This window comes from Salminus brasiliensis, chromosome 10 (assembly GCF_030463535.1).
Source record: "Salminus brasiliensis chromosome 10, fSalBra1.hap2, whole genome shotgun sequence".
Taxonomy (NCBI): Eukaryota; Metazoa; Chordata; class Actinopteri; order Characiformes; family Bryconidae; genus Salminus; species Salminus brasiliensis.
Genome location: NC_132887.1, coordinates 10,742,712 through 10,764,539, shown reverse-complemented (window position 1 = coordinate 10,764,539; position 21,828 = coordinate 10,742,712). Strand labels below are relative to the sequence as shown.

Below are 21,828 nucleotides of genomic sequence, written 5' to 3'. Positions count from 1 at the left end.
TTAAATTAGTTCTCATTGCTTACTTGTACCACAAGGACATGGACCCCTGGGGCATGAAATGCCTTTACATGCGTGGTGGATGTCCAACACTTTGCTAGAGAGAGTTCCTTAGCTAACATCATAGAAGTCAAATGCATTAGCCTCCATTTATCAATGGACGCATGGCAGCTATAGACATTTTATCTTAGTCCATAGCAACCATACCATATCATACCAGTATAATGACAAAAGTATTGGGACACCTGCATATTCGACTTGTCTCATCCGAAATCAAGGGTATTAAAAAAAACTGTCTGTACTGTCCAGGGGGAAAGGCTTTCTACTACTTCTGGACCTTTCTTGAGGATTTTATTTGCATTCAACTGCCTGAGGTCAGGATGTTGGATGATCAGAACCTCTCCTCATTCTCACCCCCCCCCCCCCCCTCCCTCCCTCAGCCCAGAAGTATTGGATGGAGCACCACCATCATTCCAGAGAACACAGTACCATTACTCCACAGCTCAATACTTTACTTTACAATACTTTACACCTCTCTAGACCACACCTGGCATTAGGCATGGTGCCAATAGGCTCATTACCTGCTCCAGAGAGTCCTTCTAGTACTTCTCTACAGGGACTAGACAGGCAGTGTGTAGAGCTGGAAGTTGCTTTTAGTCAGTCAGTGGACAGAAAGTCAACACTTCAGGGGAGTAAAAGCTCTTTTTTCACTTTAAGCACTACGACTCATTTGTACAAGCAAAACCCCCTTTAATACTGAGCTAGATCCAAACCCGCGTTTAAAATAACGCGCCATTTTCATCGCCTTGGTTACGGTTGCTGTGTGACGCTCCAGCGTCCAGGAAGTGAAACGTGCGGAATAACGGGAAGCTTGCGGTACAAACAAACACAGATGGACGAGTCGCTTCAGCTGGGAGACAACGGAGTCCCGAAGAATGTAAGTTACCCACATTCACGTTAAAGACGTGTAGGCGCGCAAAAGAGCCCTATCATGACTTAACTCGTATGTTTTCACACCGCTGAGGCACTGCTGGTATCCAGCACTAGTTGGTTAGCACTGGGCTAAAGCTACTGGAGCGCCTCTCTGAAACCCAGCAGGCAGAGGTCTGGGTCTGGGTACAAACAGGGGTGCAAAAGGTGTTAGGGACGTCAGTATAAACACTATACTAGTTAGCTAGCTCTGTCATGTTTAGGTCCAGGGGTGGTTAAATCCCCATAAGTAAAGATATAGCCTAGCTAACCCATGCAGTGCATAGTTACCCTGGTAATGTTAGCTAGCTAGCTTAGTGACTTAGCCGCAACGCAGCTACACTCTATAGGCAAAAGTATTGGGACACATGCCCATTTCATGTGAAGTTAATAGAATTAAAAAACAACAACAGTATATCTGGCATTAGTAGCTAGCTGACTGTCTCTACAGTCAGCTAAAAAGGGAAGGCTTTTATATAAATTTGATTTTGGAGCATTGCTGTCCCAATAGGTCCAGAGAGTCTTATTCAATTGGCAGTACTTCTCTACAGGAGCTAGACAAGGTGTTTGTGGACATTTCTACACATCTGTGTCAGCAGTTGGTACAACCTGAAGTACCTTCAGTAGAAAGGGTATCCACAAAGTGTCGGTTGCTGTGGAAACAGTAGGACAACAAACAGACCAGAGCCTCACTGTTAAACACGTGGTTTTAAACCCATTCAGTTTCAACATCTACGGAGCCCCTAAAATCAGGCTAAATGTAATATATATATATATATATATATATATAGTATTTACATAAATAATTTGCAAAATCACATAAAATATATTTATTATTTATTTACGCCCCAATGTAGCCCAAAATCAGTGGTGGCATCCTGACTACCACCACTGTAACACACCCCAGGCTGAAATGACCAGAAACTCACTCCAAGAAAATGTTAAAAATTGGACACTTTAGTTACTTTAATTATACAGAGGTGATAATTTATTTAATTGAGGAAACTGATTGTAAAATTAAAGGCACTGGTAATGTTAAGTTGGTGGAATATTATTTTTTACTAAATTTAGATCTCCAAGTGTTCTTGTTCTACCTTGATGCTTTAGGGCTACCAACTTTTACAATTTGCCCGGAGTGAGTTTCTGGTCATTTAGGGTGTGCTACAGTGGTGGTAGTCAGGAATGCCACCAGTGATTGGGCCCCATTGGGGTGTTTACGTTTAGCAAAAAATAAGAAAAGAAAAAGACCCTTTCTTTGCATTGCAAATTAAGTATTATTTTATTATTATTCTAATAGGTCCTTAGAATCTACCAATTTTTTCACTCTTCCTTAAGTGGGAAAAAATGTGGTAAAAATATTCTATCATGATATTTAAAGATAATTTCACAATACACTGTATTTATTGTGATATTTTATCATGCAGACAAAACATATCAGTAGCGACAGATTTTTCAAAACTGCTGTTTAAACACTCTCACATACTGAGCACAGGGATTGGTATTCAAATTGTGCTGCACTTTATCAGTTAAACAGCAATAATTACACTCTCTGTAATAAAATGTGTTTTTTAAGCACCAATGATACGAACAGAAATTTGTTTTACAAGTTCGGCTGTACACTTTTTCTACCACCAGGCTGCTAAAACGGGCAGAAGAGCTCGTCAAGCGGCTGATATGACGGGCATAGAAGAGTCTCGGCCTGGACGCAAAGCTTCCTCCTCAGGGACGTCTGCTACAGGAGAGGTAACTCCAGCCATGAGTTAATCTAATTGAATCTTAGCTCTGAATCTGCCACTGCAAATTCATCTTCATTCATGGTAATGATGATTGCAATGCCTAATCATGCTGCTGTGTTTGCATCTGACTGAATTCCTGTGCTTGAATCAAAGGAGGAGGACGATACGGTACAGTAGTGAAACGCATGGCTTTGTTTGGAGTGTTTTATTGTGAATTTTGCTCAGTAATTTTATACCTTGTGTTTATAAAACAGATGAAAGATGAAAACAGTTTAAGTTAAATGAATGGGAACCTCACAGGCAAAAGTAATGATTTCAAAAAGTCACTTGGTATAAAGTTACTTTGTGCTTTGGGCTGTATAACTGTAGGTTTTTGTTCTAGATTTATGCTATGTTTCACATTTTGGCAGCACATTTCTTAAGATCTGAGTATTCTTGTGATTACTAAAACACATTTTCAAAAACAATTATAATTTGAGAAATTATTTAATGGTAGCACTGTAACAGGCATGGAAGATGCAGCAGTTGTGTCAAAAGAAACATGCTGCAGGGGGTCAATGTAGGCCTGATGTCAGTAAGCCTGCATAATCCGTTTCTACTCCTAACTGCTTCAAATAGCATTAAGGAGACTGTGGGTGAAGTTTTTGCAGCAGTCTTACGCCAGCACATTGGCATCTACAGTATGGAGGTCTTGGTTTGTCCCCAAGGACTGGTGAGAGCTGCCCATGGGTCACGTTTTCACCATTAGGAATTCTAGCAATGTTGTTTTTTTTTTCTTCTACTAAATTAGTCTAACTTTCCTGAAGTAAAAATAGGATTCTCGCGCCCCCAGTGACCTCCCAACTACGTGAAATACATTTTTCTGCAGCGTCGTGTGACTGGGCCAGTCTATAGTCAGTTTTAAATTGTGTTCTAAAAATATATATCCTGCATCAAATAGGTCATGTGTTTGATGTTCAGGGAAAACCAGCTCTCAGTCATGCCTTGATTTGGTGAGACAGGCGATGTTAGGCTTATGTTCACATCTGAGAATACCACCCACATACTTAAGTCGGAAAGGAATGTAAGTGATGTTCTTTCCCGACATTTTGTCCTTCGGCTTTTAAAAGTGCACACACATAGTCAATCACAATCGTACTAAGCATTGGCTAGAGGTAAGTAAAACCTTCCAGTCTTGTATTTCCTCGGAGTGGCGGAGCACCTTTGAACGTCTTTGGGGTGACCTGGAAATATGCTTGCCTTAAAAAAAAACACATAAAAACACAGTTCTGAGGAAATGTAACTTTCTGTTCCTTCATGAACACAGAAATGCTGATGGTTTTACAAGTTTTAGAATGGCAGGAGATCATACAGTCAAAACCCATCAACAACACAGCCTTCAATTGTCAGGACCTGCAGAAAGAAAACACCTTAATTATCAGATTGAGGGAGAAGGACACAGACTATGCTTACAAAATATTTCAGCTGCAAGTTATTTCTTAATGTTTTTGAGGCTCAGTCTAAAGCTTATTGTTGACTGAGATGCAGAACTCAAAAATGTGAGTTAGGAAAAATGTGACCAAACTAAGTTGCGGTAACTCAAACAACTCTCTGTTATCATATCACTTTATCATACTTTTTTTCACAGTGTAAACACACTGACAACCAGACGTTGTTATGAAATTACTTCAACATTAACCTTCCATCTTAATAGGACGGCTTAGATGCCTTTTCTTGCTCTGCTTTCTGCTTTTCTTGCTCTGCTTCCTTAACTTAACTTCAAGTTAAGTTAAGGAAGCTGTGTTGAGGGACGTCAGTGATGGTAGATTATCTGTTCTTTCATGCTAAAAGTAAAGAAATTTCTATAGGGCTCCATATCATGTGCACACCCAATTTGGTCATGTAAAATGTTGTGCATTTTTCAACCAATTTATTGCCTGCCAGCCTTCCCTCCCTTTGTGCTCCGTTCCGTCATTCAGAAGTTGCTCTTCTATTTTTTCTGTTTGACGTACTTCATCCAGTCCAATTGACTGTTTCTGGGCTATTTTCAGAATGTAAGAATGAGAATGAGAGAGCGAAAGCCTATTTTCTTTCCTGAAGCTATTTTGGGTCACGAGGGGCAGCCCTGTAGGCCTCTGTGCAGTTCCCACAGTCTGCTGTTCTTCATGTTGCTCATGCTCCAGCATTCTCCGCAAACCACTAGACAGGAGCGGGTCTTCTCTCACTGAAACCCACCAGACACATGTGCAAAGCTTGTAATTATGTCAAGGAGTGTGAGTCATGCAACCCTGCACTAATTAGGTGAGTTTAGGAAACCTAATTAGATCTCTTTTGGATCACGTTTGTAACCTTTACAAAAGCTATCAGTATGTGCTATCAGTAATTTCCACAGAATGTGCTATAGCCCATTTTTAATTAACATTTTGTGGACCAAGTATTCATTTGTACTCTGTTACACTGATGAGCTCATTGATTAAACAGGCGTAGTTTGTGGTCCATATTCTGCTCCTGCCAGATTTAAGAAGACTTCATCATGGAAATCTTTGTCCAAGTTCGACTGTAGTCTATGAATGCAGATCCTTTGCTTATATGAAGTTCATTGAATGCAGCTATTTTAGATACCATAATTAATATTATGTCTATTCTCACAATATATAGCATAAATTCAATTTTATAATGTGTTATTTTGTGTTTCACAAAGCACACACTTCATTCACTGTAATCCTCTGGGTGACACTTTATTTGGAGTGGTCCTTTTTAGATGAAATAAAAACTCATTAGGTTAAGGTTAGGGCTAGGTATTGGGTTGAGGTTAGAAGTTTAGGTTTAGGTTAAAGTTAGGGTCAGGATGAAGGTTATGGTTAGGTTTTGGGTTGAGGTTAAGGTTAGGTTTAGGGCCAGGATGAGGGTTAGGTTTTGAGTTGAGGTTAAGGTTAGGACTGGAAGAGGGTTAGGGTTAGGTTTGGGGTTGAGGTTGGGGTTAGGGTTGGGGCCGGAAGAGGGTTGGGGTAAGGTTTTGGGTTGAGGTTAAGGTTAGGCCCGAAGAGGGTTGAGGTTAGGGTTAGGGTTGGGGCCGGAAGAGGGTTGGGGTAAGGTTTAGGGTTGAGGTTAAGGTTAGGTTTAGGGCCAGGATGAGAGTTAGAATTAGGTTTGGGATTGAGGTTGAGGTAAGGATTAGGGCAGGGGTTAGGGTTAGGATTTGAGTAAGGCTCGGTTATTGTTTTCTTAATGGAAGTAACATATTACTTGATGTAACAGTTTAACAGTAAATCTACTGAATTGCAGCAACCAAACATATTCAAGATATTTACCTTTGTGTATTCACTGCTACTACTGCGCTGATATGTACATATATGTATATGTATACAAAAGACCACTCCAAATAAAGTCGGACCTCTATAGCCTTGTTATTGGGACGTCAGAGTAGTTGGTGGGGCAGTGCCCTCTACTGGTTCTCTGTTGCCATATACACATTATTTGCAGTTTACTTTGCCTTTATTTAAAACACTGTGTCTACCTAATCTAAGCCATCAGAAACATCTGATTATAAGAGTCTTAGATTCTCCACCATCAGGAAAAAGTCACATTTTGGTAGCTTTATGAGAATGTAATTGTGACTGAACGTGGCACAGCATGAATCTCTTTGAGCAGAATTCAGCACTCCTAGTGTAGGTGATTGTGATGCATTTTTAAACATAAAACAGTGTACGTATGCATTGCACCATTGTACAGGATGTGCATAGGGCTATGCTGTAAATGAGTTAATATAATGTTCCTCTGTTAAAAAGGTTTTATATAACCAAATCAGTTCGAAACTGTTTACCACTATCCAGTGATTTAGAAATGCATAAGGGGCATCATTAAATGTATGTCTTGTGTTAGGGACCCCCACCAAAGCCACCTCGCCGACAAGGAGGCTGGGCTGAAGAGACCACTGGGACAGGCTCCGCCAAGTAAGTTCACACAAACTATGTCAGTCATTTTTGTAAATGACAAACACTGGATGGTTCACTCTTTCAGCAATTACACATGCATTCTTGACAGTGTAACTGCTGTAAAACCATTGCCATACGTACACCCTCATACATCAGAACACATCCATGCTCCATGAATCACTTGTCGTTATCTAGCCAGGCTCCATGTTACTGACACCCACCAATTACCTGCTATACTAGAAGAGTTTATTTAAGCATCTGAATGATTTAATGCTCACAGATTTAAAAAAAAAAAAAAAACAGTATCCTTCACATACCTGCTGTCTTGTTGGGTTGCACACGAATAAAGTACTGCTCAGAAGCAAAACCTCTATATTTAAGTCTGATTAAAGTTGTATTTTAGCACGACATCCGAAGCCTATGTAACTCTTCTGTTGGACAAAAAAGCATTACTTTAATCCCAAATCTGAAATGTACCCCAGCTTAAGTTTGGTCAGATCAAACATGCACACAGAAAGAGAAAACAAACACACATACAGTTGCCCAATTTAAGAATGCAGTGCTGCTTGCCATAGTGCAAATACCTCATATCTTCAAAATAACAACTTTGCAGGAGAAATAACCTTAAATAAACCATCTGAACTTGCAATGGAAGTCAGTGTAAAAGATTTTAGAGCTTTTCTAATGGTCGATTTATCATGCACAGTACAATAGAACAATTGCCACATTCAAATTATGTCAAAAACTGGAAATAGGCAACAAATTTAGATTTTGACAATGATGAATTGCTACATTTTTGTTCTGATTTTTGTTTGTCACAAGATAATAGCTGTTCCATTGACACCCAGTCACCAGAAAAAGCAGCCAGAAGTGACTCTTTTAGTCTTTACTGAAAATTCACTGATTTAGTTTAATAATTGAATCTACAGAGGTTTAATCACTATGAGATTTATTATTAGCAGAGAGCAAGGCAGTAAACCTTATGAACCACAGGGGGGCACTGTTCTCTGGAAATTCACAGTGAAGACACAGCGTGCAGGCATTCATTTCAATACGTTACTAATTCTCTCATAGTGGTAAAACAAACCTGTCGTTTGGTTCAGTATTTGACTTATTGAATCCTGTAGAGAAACGGTTGGCGCTCAGATGTGGAGATGTTGGGCGTATATAAACCAGAGTGACCTGTATCAGCGTACACGAGAGTCTATCAGTGCAAACAGGTCTTTTGTTCTAGCTGATTATAGTGCTTCACTGGGTATCTCCTCCAGATCTGGAGATGCATATACTGGTACATTGAAGTGAACAAGGCAACTTGATTGGATTAATTTGCATGGTTTTCTGAGTCACTGGTTCAAGTAGTTGCGAGGAGCTGTATACATCTGTCTCAAGAAAGGTCAGGGTGTCGGTTCTGTGTGTGTGCCTAACCTATCTTGATTTTCTCTGTTTGGGCTTGAGAGAGAGAGAGAGAGAGTGTGTGAGTGAGTAAGGGGAAGGACTGCTATATAAGGTGTTAAAGGGGTTCACAATGCATTGATCCTCCTCTCTGAAACAAAGTAACTAATGGTCCCCTCTAGAGCAGGCAAGGACTTTTTTCCGCTCAATGTCACCCCTCATGCTCAATCACCGCCGCCCTGCTCACACTAATCCCACAGCAGAAATCCCAGGATTTGCCGATCTATCACTCCTAATTGACACTAACTGATCTGTCAGTTTATTGATGAACCTTTGAAGCCAGGTTGTCACAATATATTTTATCCCTAACAACTTTTTCCAGACAGTTTTACCATGTCTATCGCTTTACCTTACATGAGTCTTAATCAAGGGGTCTGTAATGTGTCTTAAATGTGGCTCCGGCAGGACAGGACACACACGAAGGGCAGCAAGGTGAGCTACTGCTGCTGCTGATTTACTTTCCAGTATGGAGCAAAATGACAAAAGCAGACCTTTACAGACCTTTAGCATCATGTAGCTGTTGTCCTTTAAAATTCACCATAGTGCCAAATCCCATTATAAAACCAAAATGTTTAAAGGGCGCTGTGTTAGAGATCATACTACTCTATATTTTTCTTTCTGAGCTAAAATTATCTCAGTGTCCTTTTGTAACCAACAGTGTGAAATCTATTTAGCTTAAAAAAAATCTGTGTGAATTTAATGGGGGAATAAAATATTAATACATGGTATAGAGAACCTGGCTGACTGTGTGTAAATGTTAATCCTCTACAGCTGTAGATGTTATTCTGGCCTGAAAGAGATAACCTTGGCACTTGGTATGAATGCCAAACAACATTTCCTACAAAACAAAGGTGTCCATATTTGATCACAATAGACGGTGTTGATGCATTTACCGTAGATCTACAGAATCTGTGAAGTACATCTAAAAAAGAAAAATTGAGTGAAAAAAATCAAATGATGCAGAATTAGAGATGGGGAAAATATACGGGTTTACCCATCAGAAATATGGGTTGTGTTAAAGAGAACACACTGTTTTTAAATTCAAGAATTGTTGAACTGCATTTTCTACCCAGTAGGGGGCACTAAATGCAGTGCTTTGGGTTCATATTGTACGTGATTAATCTGAACAAAACTGATTTGTTTTATCCACGTAATCAACAAGTGGTGCTGACTGTTGTATTACTGTGGTCACTGAGGTGCTTTGAACTGTGCAGGATATACTCTAGTCTGGCTGTGCTGCTTCTCCTTAGTTCTCCTGTACATCTATGAACTTAAGATGCAGCTTTGTTAAGTTGGTATTGGGGTTGTTTTGATACCAGAATATCTATTTTGATGTAGATAGGCTACTAAGAGTATTACCATAGCACTTGAAACCATACCATATTATATTCATATTTTTAACATCAAATATATAATGCAGTGATTGCCAGAAAATCTTTATGTATTTTTTATTAATTGTTATTCATATTTGTTAATCATTGATTACTGTGCTTGTTTGTCTAATGAGCAAATTCAGTGTTAATATTTATTTATTTATATATATATATATATATATATATATATATATATATATATATATATATATATATATATATAGCCACTAGTGCATTGATTACCAACAGAGCAGCATATAGTAAAGGTACTGTGTTTATTGCCTGTTAAAATTATATGTGATTATTTTAACCTTTTATTTGTTTTGTCCTCCAAAGGTCTGGAAGAAAGCAAGGTGCTGAAGAGGTTGAGGAGTAAGTTTTATGCCTTTCCCTTTATTATCATCCTTGTTTTATTCTTTTTTTTCCCATGTTGTTGATTAAATCAAATGAAATGTTAATAATAAAAAAAGGAGCAGTAGAAATGTTTGTTTATGCTTGTTGCTATAAGGAGGAAATTACTATTGGCTGGAAATTGTCCTTGGTTGCAACTAATCCTGGCGTTCCAAGAACAATCACTTAGCCTGATTAAAAGACATCATGGTGGAGTTCTCATCACTTTAGTTGAGGTTGGGGGCCAAGATGGCTGGCGTTTTTGAATTCCTCCACCTCCTTACTTAACCATGCTCCTGTTAACCATGCAGGACATTTCCACAGCAGGAGAAATTAGTGAGGCTTTATTTCACTTCTCAGTAACTGAATCGTCCTGCTTTTTGTTGTGGTGCTTTTTGAGAAACAATTACATCGCCTCTTTATTAACAGACATCTCTGTTCTTGTTTGTGTGTAGCCGGCGGCTGAGACCACAGACCCCCGAGGGCTCTGATGATGAGAGCGGTGAGTACCCCCTGGGGCCCTGCTAGTGAGGCTGTTCAGCTTGCCTCAGTGGAGACAGATTTGAAGAAGTCTCCACTTTGACAATCACTTACTGCTTGGGCATGATACTCAATTACAGAAAACTAGGAACAGTGGGTGGTAGCCAAATTGATTGCAGCCACAGAAATGTGCAGTAGTCCAAGATTATACTGGATGTGTTAACCGGCTTTAATTGACCTGACCAGAATTTATGTACACCATCTAGCTGAGATCAACATGATGACTCCAAGTGCTTAATTGCCAGTAGATCCGATTTTAAGTGGCACATGATATTTAAAATAAGCCGGGTATTTGTAATGTCTGGGTTAGGTACATGTTTATACTTCACTCCTTTATTTTATTACTTGAATGATCTCTATATCCCCACATCTCATAGGTTTTGATAGCACAATGCTGCCACACAAAGACTGTGTGCTCAACCACACCAGTCCCTGCCTGGAGTGGTTCTCCACTGGGAACATTGTTCCCCCAAACCCTGGAGCCCTGAGCTCTGCCACACAAATATGTCAGGACTTTCAGCAAAGCACAGCCTGGAATAATTGTTCCATTTTTCTACCAAGCAGCAGGGGAAATAAGGGTTGAAATTGCCAAAGTAAAGAGGAGGGGTGAAGAGCAAAGCCACTGGTTGCACACTTTGTGAAGGCAACATTGGTTAAATGTGTAGATGTTGAATAAATTCATATTTTTTAAGCAATTAAAGACACCTAGACCCATACAGACCTCTATGCTCTACAAGGAGATGCATATATTGCATAACTCTGACATTTGGCTGAATAATTTTATATTAGGAATGAAGAAAAGGTCTGGTACAGCGTATGCACTGCCAGTAGTGACATCTTAGTTGGTTAAATAATTTTAAATCACTGTGTATAATATAATTATATATAATTATAAAATTGTTTTGGTAATTTTAGCTAGTATAATAATTTTATTCTATTGGCAGAAGAAAAGATATTTGAAGTAAAAAAAACTTAATTAACTTGATTAATATGTTAATAAATTAACACAAATAATATGTACAGTTAGGTTAGAAATACTTATACCAAGATAAGAAACTAATAATGTTAGCTGTTGTAATAAAAACACATACTGTATTTATTAATGTGTAATAACTTTTCCCCAGTTCCCAGCTGATAAGAGTGACAGTTTTGCCAGGTTGACATTTTTATGAACAGTATACTATGGCAAAGATCTGAATCTGAAATCTGCTTTGTCCTAAATAAAGCTGATTTCGTTCTGGGTCCCACCAGCTCCAATCTGATGCAGTGCGAATGCGGACAGAAACAGGCAACAATAAACCTGTGCTGGATATGGTACTTTTAACAGGCCCTTTTATTATATCAGTATATTTTATTATGTTACAGACTGCATCGACATACATTTGGACTTGTGGTGATTGTTTTGAGCCTGGTTTTGAAACAGTCAATTTAACAAGCCAGTCTAACACATAACCCCAGCCCCCCACGTACCACTCTGCTGCCCACACACTATGAAATGGTCAGATACACAGAGACCCTGGTGGTTTAAGGCCTGACCCAGTAAATATAACTCAGGCGATGATTACTTTGTGGACGGCGAGTGCCACAGGCTTTTGGGTAATGGCAGTTACTGAGCTTTGAAAAATTGTGTATTCTATTTGAGCAAGTAACCTTGGTGGGCTTTTTCTTGGATAGGACATTAACAGATCTTTAATGCTCAGATACTGAAGCGAAACGAAGCCTTTCTTTTTAATGGAGTTGTCCTATTAGCTTGTATTCAGTGACCCTTCCTTCCCCTCCTGACCTCTGATAATAGTCTGTATTGGAACCTCATTTAAAGACGTTGTTTTGCTTTTGCCACTTAATCATGACGTTTGCATACACAAAGCCTGGCCCTCTCTCTTTCACATTGAACTCTCATCGAATTGTGTTGATAGTGCATTATTTGCTGAGACGAGGGGAGGGTAGTGAAAAAAAAAAACCAAGCCTGGAATCTATTTGCGAAGAGCTGGACGTAGAGGCTTTTTGATGTCATTGCGCTAAGACCATTAAATTTGATTGGGGGTCCGGGGGGGACGGATTCTGCTGAACGCACTGCTTTGGAAATGAGAGGACAAAGTGTCACCCAGGACCTCATGAATATGAAGCAGCGCTCTGCGCGCGCCCGCATTTATTTGGATATCAGAAACGCAGATGAATCTTGTCAGTGACTAAACGAGTCTGGCATTTTTAATTAGAATTAATTAAAAATAAGAGAAAAGCAGGGAGTTATCAATGAAGGGATAAGAGGGCTTGTTATCAGTGTCAGGGTGATGGAATTTAACATGAGTTGTGTGGCATGTTGCTGTGACCTGAGCCTTACAGTGGAAAAAAAAATCCCCAGTGTGTGTCCTGGCTCTTTTGAAGTTGTTCCGAAATGCCTGATTACATTCATGTTGATTACAGTGATCACACTGATAATTGATTTTTCCTTGTGTGATGTCATGAAGGTGAACATGGTAGTTGTTTTTGTTTAGCTTTTCATCTGTGAAGATTGTGACTGGTTTATGTTCACCTTTAGAAAAAAGGGTTCCTCCCGGTAGTTCTGCATATAACCTTCACATCTAAAAGAACCATTTAAATACCTAAATGGTTCTCTGTCTGGTTTATTTGTTCTTCATATATGAAAACATATTCTACAAACAAATGACTCTAAATAGCACCAAAAAGGGTTCCACCACTGTTACGAAACCTAGAATCCTGTGAATACTATATAGACCCCATTTTTTACTTATGAACTTTCATTTTCTTGTAGTCCACAATATAGCTACTTCTCCTTTCACTCCTGAGCAGATATGCAACAGTTTAATCATCAGATTTATTATTTTAGTTGTTATTTAGGACTTTTCTAGGAGACTCACAGAAAGACTTGTGGCAATTGCTTAATCAAAAACAAAAAGAATATGATTACATTACAAATTCAGCCATTTGTTATATCTGAGTGGTAGATTTTGATGTGATTGCGATGGGAAAGATAATACTTTTCATGAGAATTATCCTGCATACCCTTGTATGCAAACATTTGTCCATCCCTGGTGAAAAGACATGTTTTTTTGATGGGAAATAAGTTAACATCCTCCACAGAGAACACATTTCTGCACATTTTTATCCACACTTACTGTTTACCTGCTTAATTCGACATATTGGCTGAAAAAGGAAATTATCATGTTATTATTTTATGCTGTATTTAAATTGTAGCAGGTTCATTCACTTATTCTAACTTTAGGAAATTTAAATATTTTAAATTATATATTTAAGGAGGGGTGTACAAACCTTTGCATATTGCAGCCTAAAAACCACTGAATGAACATTCTTACTGTACTGTACGCTCCTGTTGTTTATGTCACTGACTGTCTCAACACCCCTCCTCAAACACACTCACCAACATACACACGCTCACACTTGCTCACTCCAACAAAAGTCCATCCAAAAAACAGGGTTGGGGGGGGGGGTGCTGCGAAAGTTCGCCCCGTCCTTCTTTGGGAGTGACGCCATGCTCTGTCCTGTTGAGTTTTGCCAATTAAAGTGGGTTCCCACTGTTTTGTGCGGCGGGCAGGCGGCTCCTGGCACTGTGGCTCCTGCCAGGGCGCGCCGTGACTTCCGACCCCACACAGATGGGCCCGCACGCCTGGAGCCCGGCCCAGCCCGAATGGACAAGGAGGTCGCCTTTCCAGCCCAAAGGGTCCTCAGGGTAGCCACTGCTGACAAGGCCCAAATGCTTGGGTAGTGGGGGGTAAGGTGGGGCGCGTGGGTGGTGGGGTCTGCGCAGGGGTTCGGGGGGCGGGAGGGGGGCGCTTTCCGGGGAGCCCCTGGCCAGAGCCCTGCCTCGCAGCGGGAAGAGATGCCGCCTCGCTCACTGAATATTCATGGCCGCCTGGTCACTGTGACAGGGGGCAGCACGGAAGAGGATAGCAGAGAGAGAGAGAGAGAGAGAGAGAGAGAGAGAGAGAGAACGAAAGAGTGAGAGAGAGAGAGACAGAGAGAGAGAGAGAGATGATGAGTCGGAGCGGGCGAAGGAGCAGGAGAGGAAGGGAGGGTGGGAATCAAGCACAACGTAAACAAAAATGAACAGAGGAGACAGACGGCATCTGTGAAGCCTTCTGATTCGCGGGATGTGAGATATGTTGCAGCTTTCACCAGCGCCCAGCAGTAGCAAGCAGCATATGGCCTTACGTGTTCCCAGGGCCTCAGACGTTTTTTTTAGAAAAGTTTGTGCATTGTTTGTGGTCAGTTTTAAAGAACTCTTTGAATCCTTTGCCCCCCTTTTTTCAGCCCCTGATCCGTGCCAACTGCTTGCCTCTTGTTTGCCCTGTGTGATGTTATGAACGTAGTGTTGCTCAGCTCTTATGTCCAAGTCTCTAACCCAATGGAAATTGAAACTCTTCCAACAGGAGAGCCAAAGTGTGCAGCGTATGTTACTCTGTGTTTGTTTTTAGACATCCCAGTGATCCCCGACCTGGATGAAGTACAAGAAGAAGACCTCACCATGCAAGTGGCTGCACCTCCAAGGTACACATAGCCTTTAACTTCCAGTTAGTTCTGTGTTGCCAGAACTCTTGTTGAAATAGGCTAACATCCCATAGTGTAGTTAAACCTGCCCAACATACATGGTTCTGAGCTGATTAATGGCTTTTGGTTGATACTCTGGTGGAAAAACCTTTTCAGTTGTCCAAACTGGGTCTCAAATTCTGAACTTTAATGATATCTCCTCTCACTACATGACATACATTGTCTGTTTAAAAAAAAATCAAGTAATATTTGATGTTTACTGTTGCTTTTCAGTGCAGTAAAAACAGCTTCAAAGATTTTATTTACATTCACCATTTATGTTTACGATGCCTTTTTAATTGTATTATTGTTATTTGCCTAATGACTATTTCTAGAGTGGTGTGCTTGCCTGAAACTTGAACCCTAGTCAGCCACATAGTTTTGACATTGTTTCAGAGGTATTATTTCTGGTAGTTGTTTCTTCTGTCCCCAAAAATAAAAGCCAAAAATGTTGTATTTATTGCAGGATGACAACCTGCACCTTCATTAATGACCTCTTGAAAAGCTGGGTGTCCCCAAACGTGTGACAGCAGTCCCCTGCATTATGCAGACAAATAAAGCAACACAAAGCATGTGACCTGCATGTGACTGACTGATTTCCATTTGGAAGAAGAGCTCTAATAATGAAGCAGGGACAGAAAGTTTGGCCTTTAATGATCAAATGTTCAGTGAAGCTACTACTATTTGTGCTGAGATTGAAGCCACAGCACCACTGTAACTCTACCACAAATATGAGGCCACAGAAAGCAGAGAAACAACTGATACTTACTTAGTATTACTTATTAAATACTAGTCAGTTTAACAATCATGAGACCCTCATTTAGATGAGGCAGTGAGTTGGTCTTCTCAGCAGTGTTAACATGTTAATGTTTACAAGGGTTGTGATGATTAACTGAGTCAGTTAGAGCCCTATGTCATGTGTGTTGGGGAGTCCATCGCAGTGGCCCCAACGGTTAATGTGGGTGCCCTGTCCCCTTTGGCTCCCTCTGTGTGCCGTGTGGGAGATAATATCCACACTGAACTCATCGCAGGGGCAATGTACCGTGTAATGTGGCTTAAGTAGGACTGGCATGCACTACTAGGCCCTGGCTACTTTTACAGGCTCCCCCTCATTTTAATTCACAAATTGCAGATAAGCAGCTGGCTTTCAATTGAGAGACTGACTTCTACTTGGCGTTTGTTTCCATGTGTCCCAGTGCTTCATAATCAAGTCATTGTTCATGGTGTATTTGTTTTCGGACATACTTTTCAGGCTATTCATCAATATGCAATTTGTTGCATAGTGCAGACATTATATTGCAGCCACGGTTTGTTCATAATCCCAGATTGAGTTATTTATACTGGTATGATTATCGGTGCTGAAATGTTCGAAAATGTTTCATCTGTCAGTTACAGCCGTTTGGTTTCTTGCTTGTGATTCGTTATGCTTCTGGATGGTGTGGTAGATGGTTAAACTTTCTGAAATGAAATTGCTAAAGCCATTTTCACATGATTTGCATTGCTTGTGAAATTCGATTAATGGTGAATTGCTTTCTCTCAGCATCCAGGTGAACAGAGTGATGACCTACAGAGATCTGGACAATGATCTAATGAAGTACTCTGCGTTTCAGACCTTGGTGAGACTCTTCGCTCTTCTAAATGTTCTCTGCTAAATGTGCAATTAATGATAGATTGGTGTAGTTTTGGAGCCCAGTATTTGTTTTTGATATTTTGGAAGTATCCTGCTGCAGAAAGCAATTGGTCATTAGCTAGTTATACTCTTTACCTTTACCTTTCCATACCTTCAGTGGTTCTTTGAGCAATGTCACAGAAGAACCACTTTTGACTGTAAGAACCTTTAAATTGGTACAAAACCTTTACACCAGACCTTTAAAAGGTTCTTTACAGTCATACAGCGCTCTTATGTGTGTGTGTGTGTGTATATATATATATAACAATGCTTTTCTTTGTTTCTGGTTTCCTTGGTGTATTAATCGTAATAAACTAATAAACTAGTAAGACTTAGCCAGGTTTCTTTTCCTTTACTTGTGCAAGCTACAGGTTGTTCCATCAAGTGCTACCGTTTTACTCCTACTAGTAAAAACTACTAAATATTTTGGCAACTAATGGCAGCATTTTGATTCTAATTCTTAAAAACTTATTATGATTATGATGCTTCACTAACTGGGACAGCACTCACAAGAACTGTGTAACAGTGTGAGTCATATTTGTGTCAAATCCTGTAGTCAGCCCACATTCCTTTTTTTTTTTGCACTGTCAGTGACTGTTCTGTATCTGTCAGCTTGTCCAGAAATGCACATGAAATATGTGTCCTTTAGTCATGACTCAGTTCCAGCTGGCATTCCACTGCCCAGCTATAGACTGATTCCTGCTAATGCTGCTTTAAGGGATGTTAAAAAATTACAAATATAACATATTCATTGAGAGAGAAACTGAAAGTCAAATTTTCATTGAAAAGAAAAATGGGGGAGCACTTGCTCCACTTGCCCAAGGAACCATTAGTAATCATAGAGCAGCATTATGACTGAAACATGGGTCAAGCTGAAGTAGCCTAAGACAAAAAAAGACATAAAAGCTGTCTCCAAACTTGTTTGCGTAATGCATGGCCTGTGTTTTTGTCCAGGATGGTGAGATTGACCTGAAGCTCCTCACCAAGGTTTTAGCACCAGAGCAGGAGGTGAGAGAGGTGAGTGGAGCTTTAGAGGCAGCGGCCAGGTCAGTCTATCTCCAGAACTGACCAGCTGCCTCTGTGCCTCCAAAGGGGGTCAGCACTGTGTCTCTGAGGAATTTAAGATTTAGGAAGTGTTGACTATGACTCTCCATCTCGCTCACTTCTTCTGCCTTTGTCTCTGTTATGTTACATTCCTGATTTTTGCTGTTGTCCCTTTTCTTGTTTGTCTCATGGTCTCGTCCTTGCTCTGTCTCTTAATCTTATTCTTCCCTATTCATTTATTATCTCTCACTCTTACTCTCTCTCTCTCTCCCCCCATTCCTGCTTCTCCCTTTACCTTCCTCTTGCTCTGTGTGCAGGAGGATGTTGGCTGGGACTGGGATCATCTATTTACAGAGGTGTCGTCCGAGCTGCAGACGGAATGGGATCAAGGAGAGAGAGAGGACCAGTCTCCTCTACCTGTGGCCTGAGAATGGATGACTTTCAGGAAAAGGCCAGTGTCGATCATTACATTCTAGAGGGCCTCTTCCTTTCCCTAGCTGGACACACATGCCGGGTTACACCCGCATATATGTATTCATCATATTATTGTTCATATTGAATATCTCACTTGATGAACTGTCCTAGGTGTGTTATGTGTCTTGTTTGGTCTTTGATACTTGGATATACACTACTCATTAAAAGTAAAGAACGCTAAACTTCTTCAGTCATCACAAGACCTTTCGTGTCATTTGCACTGCCTGAAGAGAATTTGTGAGATCAAGTGTAAGGTTAATGAGCAGGTAAGCTGAAATCCAGTTGATTGGTTTATAATGAACTTTACACATCAGAGCAACACAACCTTATCATTATTGACTGCACCATCGACTCTATCTCTCTGCTCTTCTGCAAAGCTTCCTTTTTCTACACAATTATCTCAACCACATTGAGCTCAGATCCTATTGACATCAGTGGGATTAACATAATTAAATGTTTGTATTGGGCCTAAAAACACTTTCTAATTATGAAAGGTTAAGTGATTTAGATGCTGTTTGACTTTTTTATTTTAATTTGCATTAGAATTTACTCACAGAGGTTAACAAAAAAGGCTAACAAAAAAAGGAGTGTAAAAGTTGCTGCCGATTCAGTGTCCAGCCATGTTTTCATTCTCTTTGGACTGCAGCACATTTGTAGTAGCTTCAGGAAATTTTTTCAAAGAGGTCAACAAAGACTGTAAGTCATTGGATAAGAGCAGCTGCCCAATGTCACAAAATTAAGGCGGTGTCCAGCCACATTTAAATTCTCTCATAAAAGTGACAATGAAATAAAATAAAAAATACAAATTTACTTTTATGGCATTTAGCAGACGCTCTTATCCAGAGTGACTTACAAGGTTACTGGTATTACCGAGGAGGGTCAGTGTAGTGTTAGGAGTCTTGCCCAAGGACTCTTATTGGTGTAGCGCAGCATAGTCACCCAGCCTGGGAATCGAACCCCAGTCTCCCACATGGTGTGGTAGCTCAGTGGCAGGTAGTGGTGTTATCTGTTGCGCCACACCAACCACCAACCACCACAAATACAAAGCTCAATATTGCCTGACTTTAAACCTACATCCTCTCAGGATTAAACACACGTTAAAGGTACTGTAGCAGGAAAACTGTACGTATCTTGGTATAGCTGAATTATGAGGGTTTGGTACATGGAAGTGACAAACCATGAGCCTCAAACACTGTTGTCTTTTCATTCAGAAGCAAGCAAATGTGTGAAACAGAGCTGTAAAATGTGTTAATTCCAAAACCCCAAGTTTTTACATAACAGTCCTAACTCGTTAGGTTTATACCCCTACAATTTACATACACACAGCTCACCAGAAACAGCCTTCGGAAACTTAACTCAAGTGACAAAAATTACACAAATATTAGTCAGTCTGAACACACAGAATCATTGTTTTGTTGGTAAAGCTGCTTTGTGACGACACCTGTTGTGAAGAGTGCAATATAAATCGATTGAGTTAGAATAATGACAAAGAGACGCTGGGCCACCAATCTCTCTCAGGAAGGAATTTCAATTCCCAGTGTTTTCTCATTTGGGATTTGTTTAATTTATGCGGACAATGTTATCCCTCAATGTAGGAGCAGAGCTACGAACAGGTCTGTGGATGAAAAACACATCATGAATCTGATGTCGACTTTTCATTAAGAACAAATGTAAGGAAGTTCTTAGGAAGATTCTGGTGAATGAGGCCCACTGTTATTAAGGAGAGTGGGGAGTTAATAACTACATGGAGCACACAGTGTTTCAGAATGCAGCACTGAGCCAAAGCAATGATGTCAGGCTTTATGAGTTTCTAACAGCAAGCTTATGCTCAGAGATTGTAATTGGGGGTTTAATTGTGGAAAAAAAAATCTTTAACTCCATCTCCACTTCTCTCTGAAAAGCATGTCAGGTGCAGGGAAAAAAAAGCAAAAAAAAGTGGACACATTCTGCTTTTGTTTTTCTAGCCCTCCGCCCCGATCTCTCTCTATCTCTCTATCTCTCTCTCTCTCTTTTTCTCTCTCTCTCTCTCTCTCTCTCTCCCCAACTCTGCTTCACTCTTGCTCTCCACGTTGGCTTATTTAGCCACCTTTAATGAATTCTGCCCATATGCCCTGAGCAGCTGCCGCGATGCCCCTTCCTCCGTCCCCTGCCGAGCTGTGAAGTGCCCATCCATGTACAGACAACCTCTAGCTGTCTCTCTCAGGGATGGCAGTGCCTGCCACTCCTCCGCTGGCACCGGGCCGCCAGTGTGTTTAGGGGAGGCGGCGTGCGGGCAGGCCGCTCAGATTAAAGCCCTGTGATAGTGGGTAACTGACCCGCCCCAGACAACTGGCCCCAGCACCGGCCAGTCTGCCGGAGGATTAGGCGACAGGGAGGGAGAGAGACAGAGGGAGAGGGAGCAGTGCTTGGCATGAGCCTGTGTCCAGTTCCTCAAAGTGACCTCTCCCACTCTGCTTCTTAAAAAACTGCTTCTCTCTCTCTCCCTTTCACTGCTGTCTGCTGTTGCTCAGCGCCTTTGCATAGCAGAAACTGTTGATCTGCATTACTCAAATGATTTCTGCAAAGCGAAGCGATGGGTCATCTGATTTATTTGTTTGTAAACGTAGCCATCATGTCTGCAAGCGACACAACAGACAGCTAATGATTTTAGATGTTTCATTTTTTTAATGCATTTGAATACTTTGACCTTTCACTAAAGATGTTCTGGATGGATGTTTATTCCCAGTATCTTTACTGTCACAGGGGAAACTCCTATCTCAATGTTGAACAGCTTGTTTGGGGAGGACGGTAAGGACTTGATGGTTACTTACCATAAAAAGTTACTTTCTGAGATGGGAGATGCTCTTGTGACGACAGCGGCCTGCATTTGCATGCGTTTGTGAAGTTCCACGCTTTTCAGAGCATACATCATCTAAATAAGACTGATTTACAGTGTGCCCCTTCTGACAAGACTAGTTATCAGAACTGTGATGCACTCAGAAAGGACTTTATATGGTTATGCAGTGGTATAGCATCTCTGATCTGAGACTGAGGCCTTGAAACATTCCTCTGTAGGTCTGTTTTTTTTCTGCAGCTTTCTACAGCGTATACTGAGGAACATACAGAATGTTCCCATGTGAGTCCGACATGTTTTCTTTTTATTTAATGGTTTCCTAAAGGGACTTTTACTGTGTTGGTATTTGGGCATAAGTAAACAAATAAAAAAAATAAAAATAAAAGAAGCCTGAAGCCTGTCCAGGCTAGCTGACCACTGCTCATTCTCAGGGTCTATTTTTCCGTGAGCTCTTTATCTGTTTTCCTTGGGTCTTTTCATGGAAATGACTTGTCATTCCTGTGGCCAGCAAAACAAATGAAAGGGGAAGTAATACATTTTTAATAAAAGTTCTCTCTGACTTTTTTCTAAAGCTGTAAGCTCTACGGGTCTGACTGTATGTATTCTGATACAGCAGTACGCTTGCTTAATTGTCGGTCAGAAAGGAGATAATGGACTCCGTTGTGGTTCTAATATTCTGGGCTGGTGACAGAAGTTTCTCCATCTTATCTCCTCTCAATATCTACTTTCCATAAGGCTCAGAGGCAATATACGGCCATGTAATTAAAGTGTTAAGAAAATGTGAAGATGTGGAGATAGCTGTTGTCTGATATTGCCCCCCCTGCTTTGGACTCAGAGTGAGTGGTGAGGACAGACATGACCAAGTGTGGAA

At 40.6% G+C, this 21,828-nt stretch overlaps 1 protein-coding gene across 3 annotated transcripts; it reads left to right on the top strand.

Annotated features, from left to right (window-relative positions):
• The first annotated feature begins 847 nt into the window (after positions 1-847).
• Positions 848-21,827, top strand: ift43 (intraflagellar transport 43 homolog (Chlamydomonas)). 3 transcript variants are annotated; one of them, XM_072689168.1, is made up of 11 exons: positions 848-934; positions 2,602-2,709; positions 2,856-2,870; positions 6,564-6,634; positions 9,778-9,813; positions 10,287-10,333; positions 14,826-14,898; positions 16,478-16,553; positions 17,561-17,623; positions 17,968-18,101; positions 21,793-21,827. In XM_072689168.1, the coding sequence occupies exons 1-10, from the start codon at positions 890-892 to the stop codon at positions 18,076-18,078; spliced, it is 645 nt and encodes a 214-aa protein (XP_072545269.1). In that variant the 5' UTR covers positions 848-889; the 3' UTR covers positions 18,079-18,101; positions 21,793-21,827. The 3 variants fall into 3 exon arrangements, with proteins under 3 accessions (XP_072545269.1, XP_072545268.1, XP_072545270.1); XM_072689167.1 differs by lacking the exon at positions 21,793-21,827 and having other exon boundaries at positions 17,968-18,306; XM_072689169.1 differs by lacking the exons at positions 2,856-2,870; positions 21,793-21,827 and having other exon boundaries at positions 17,968-18,306.
• The last annotated feature ends 1 nt before the right edge of the window (position 21,828 follows it).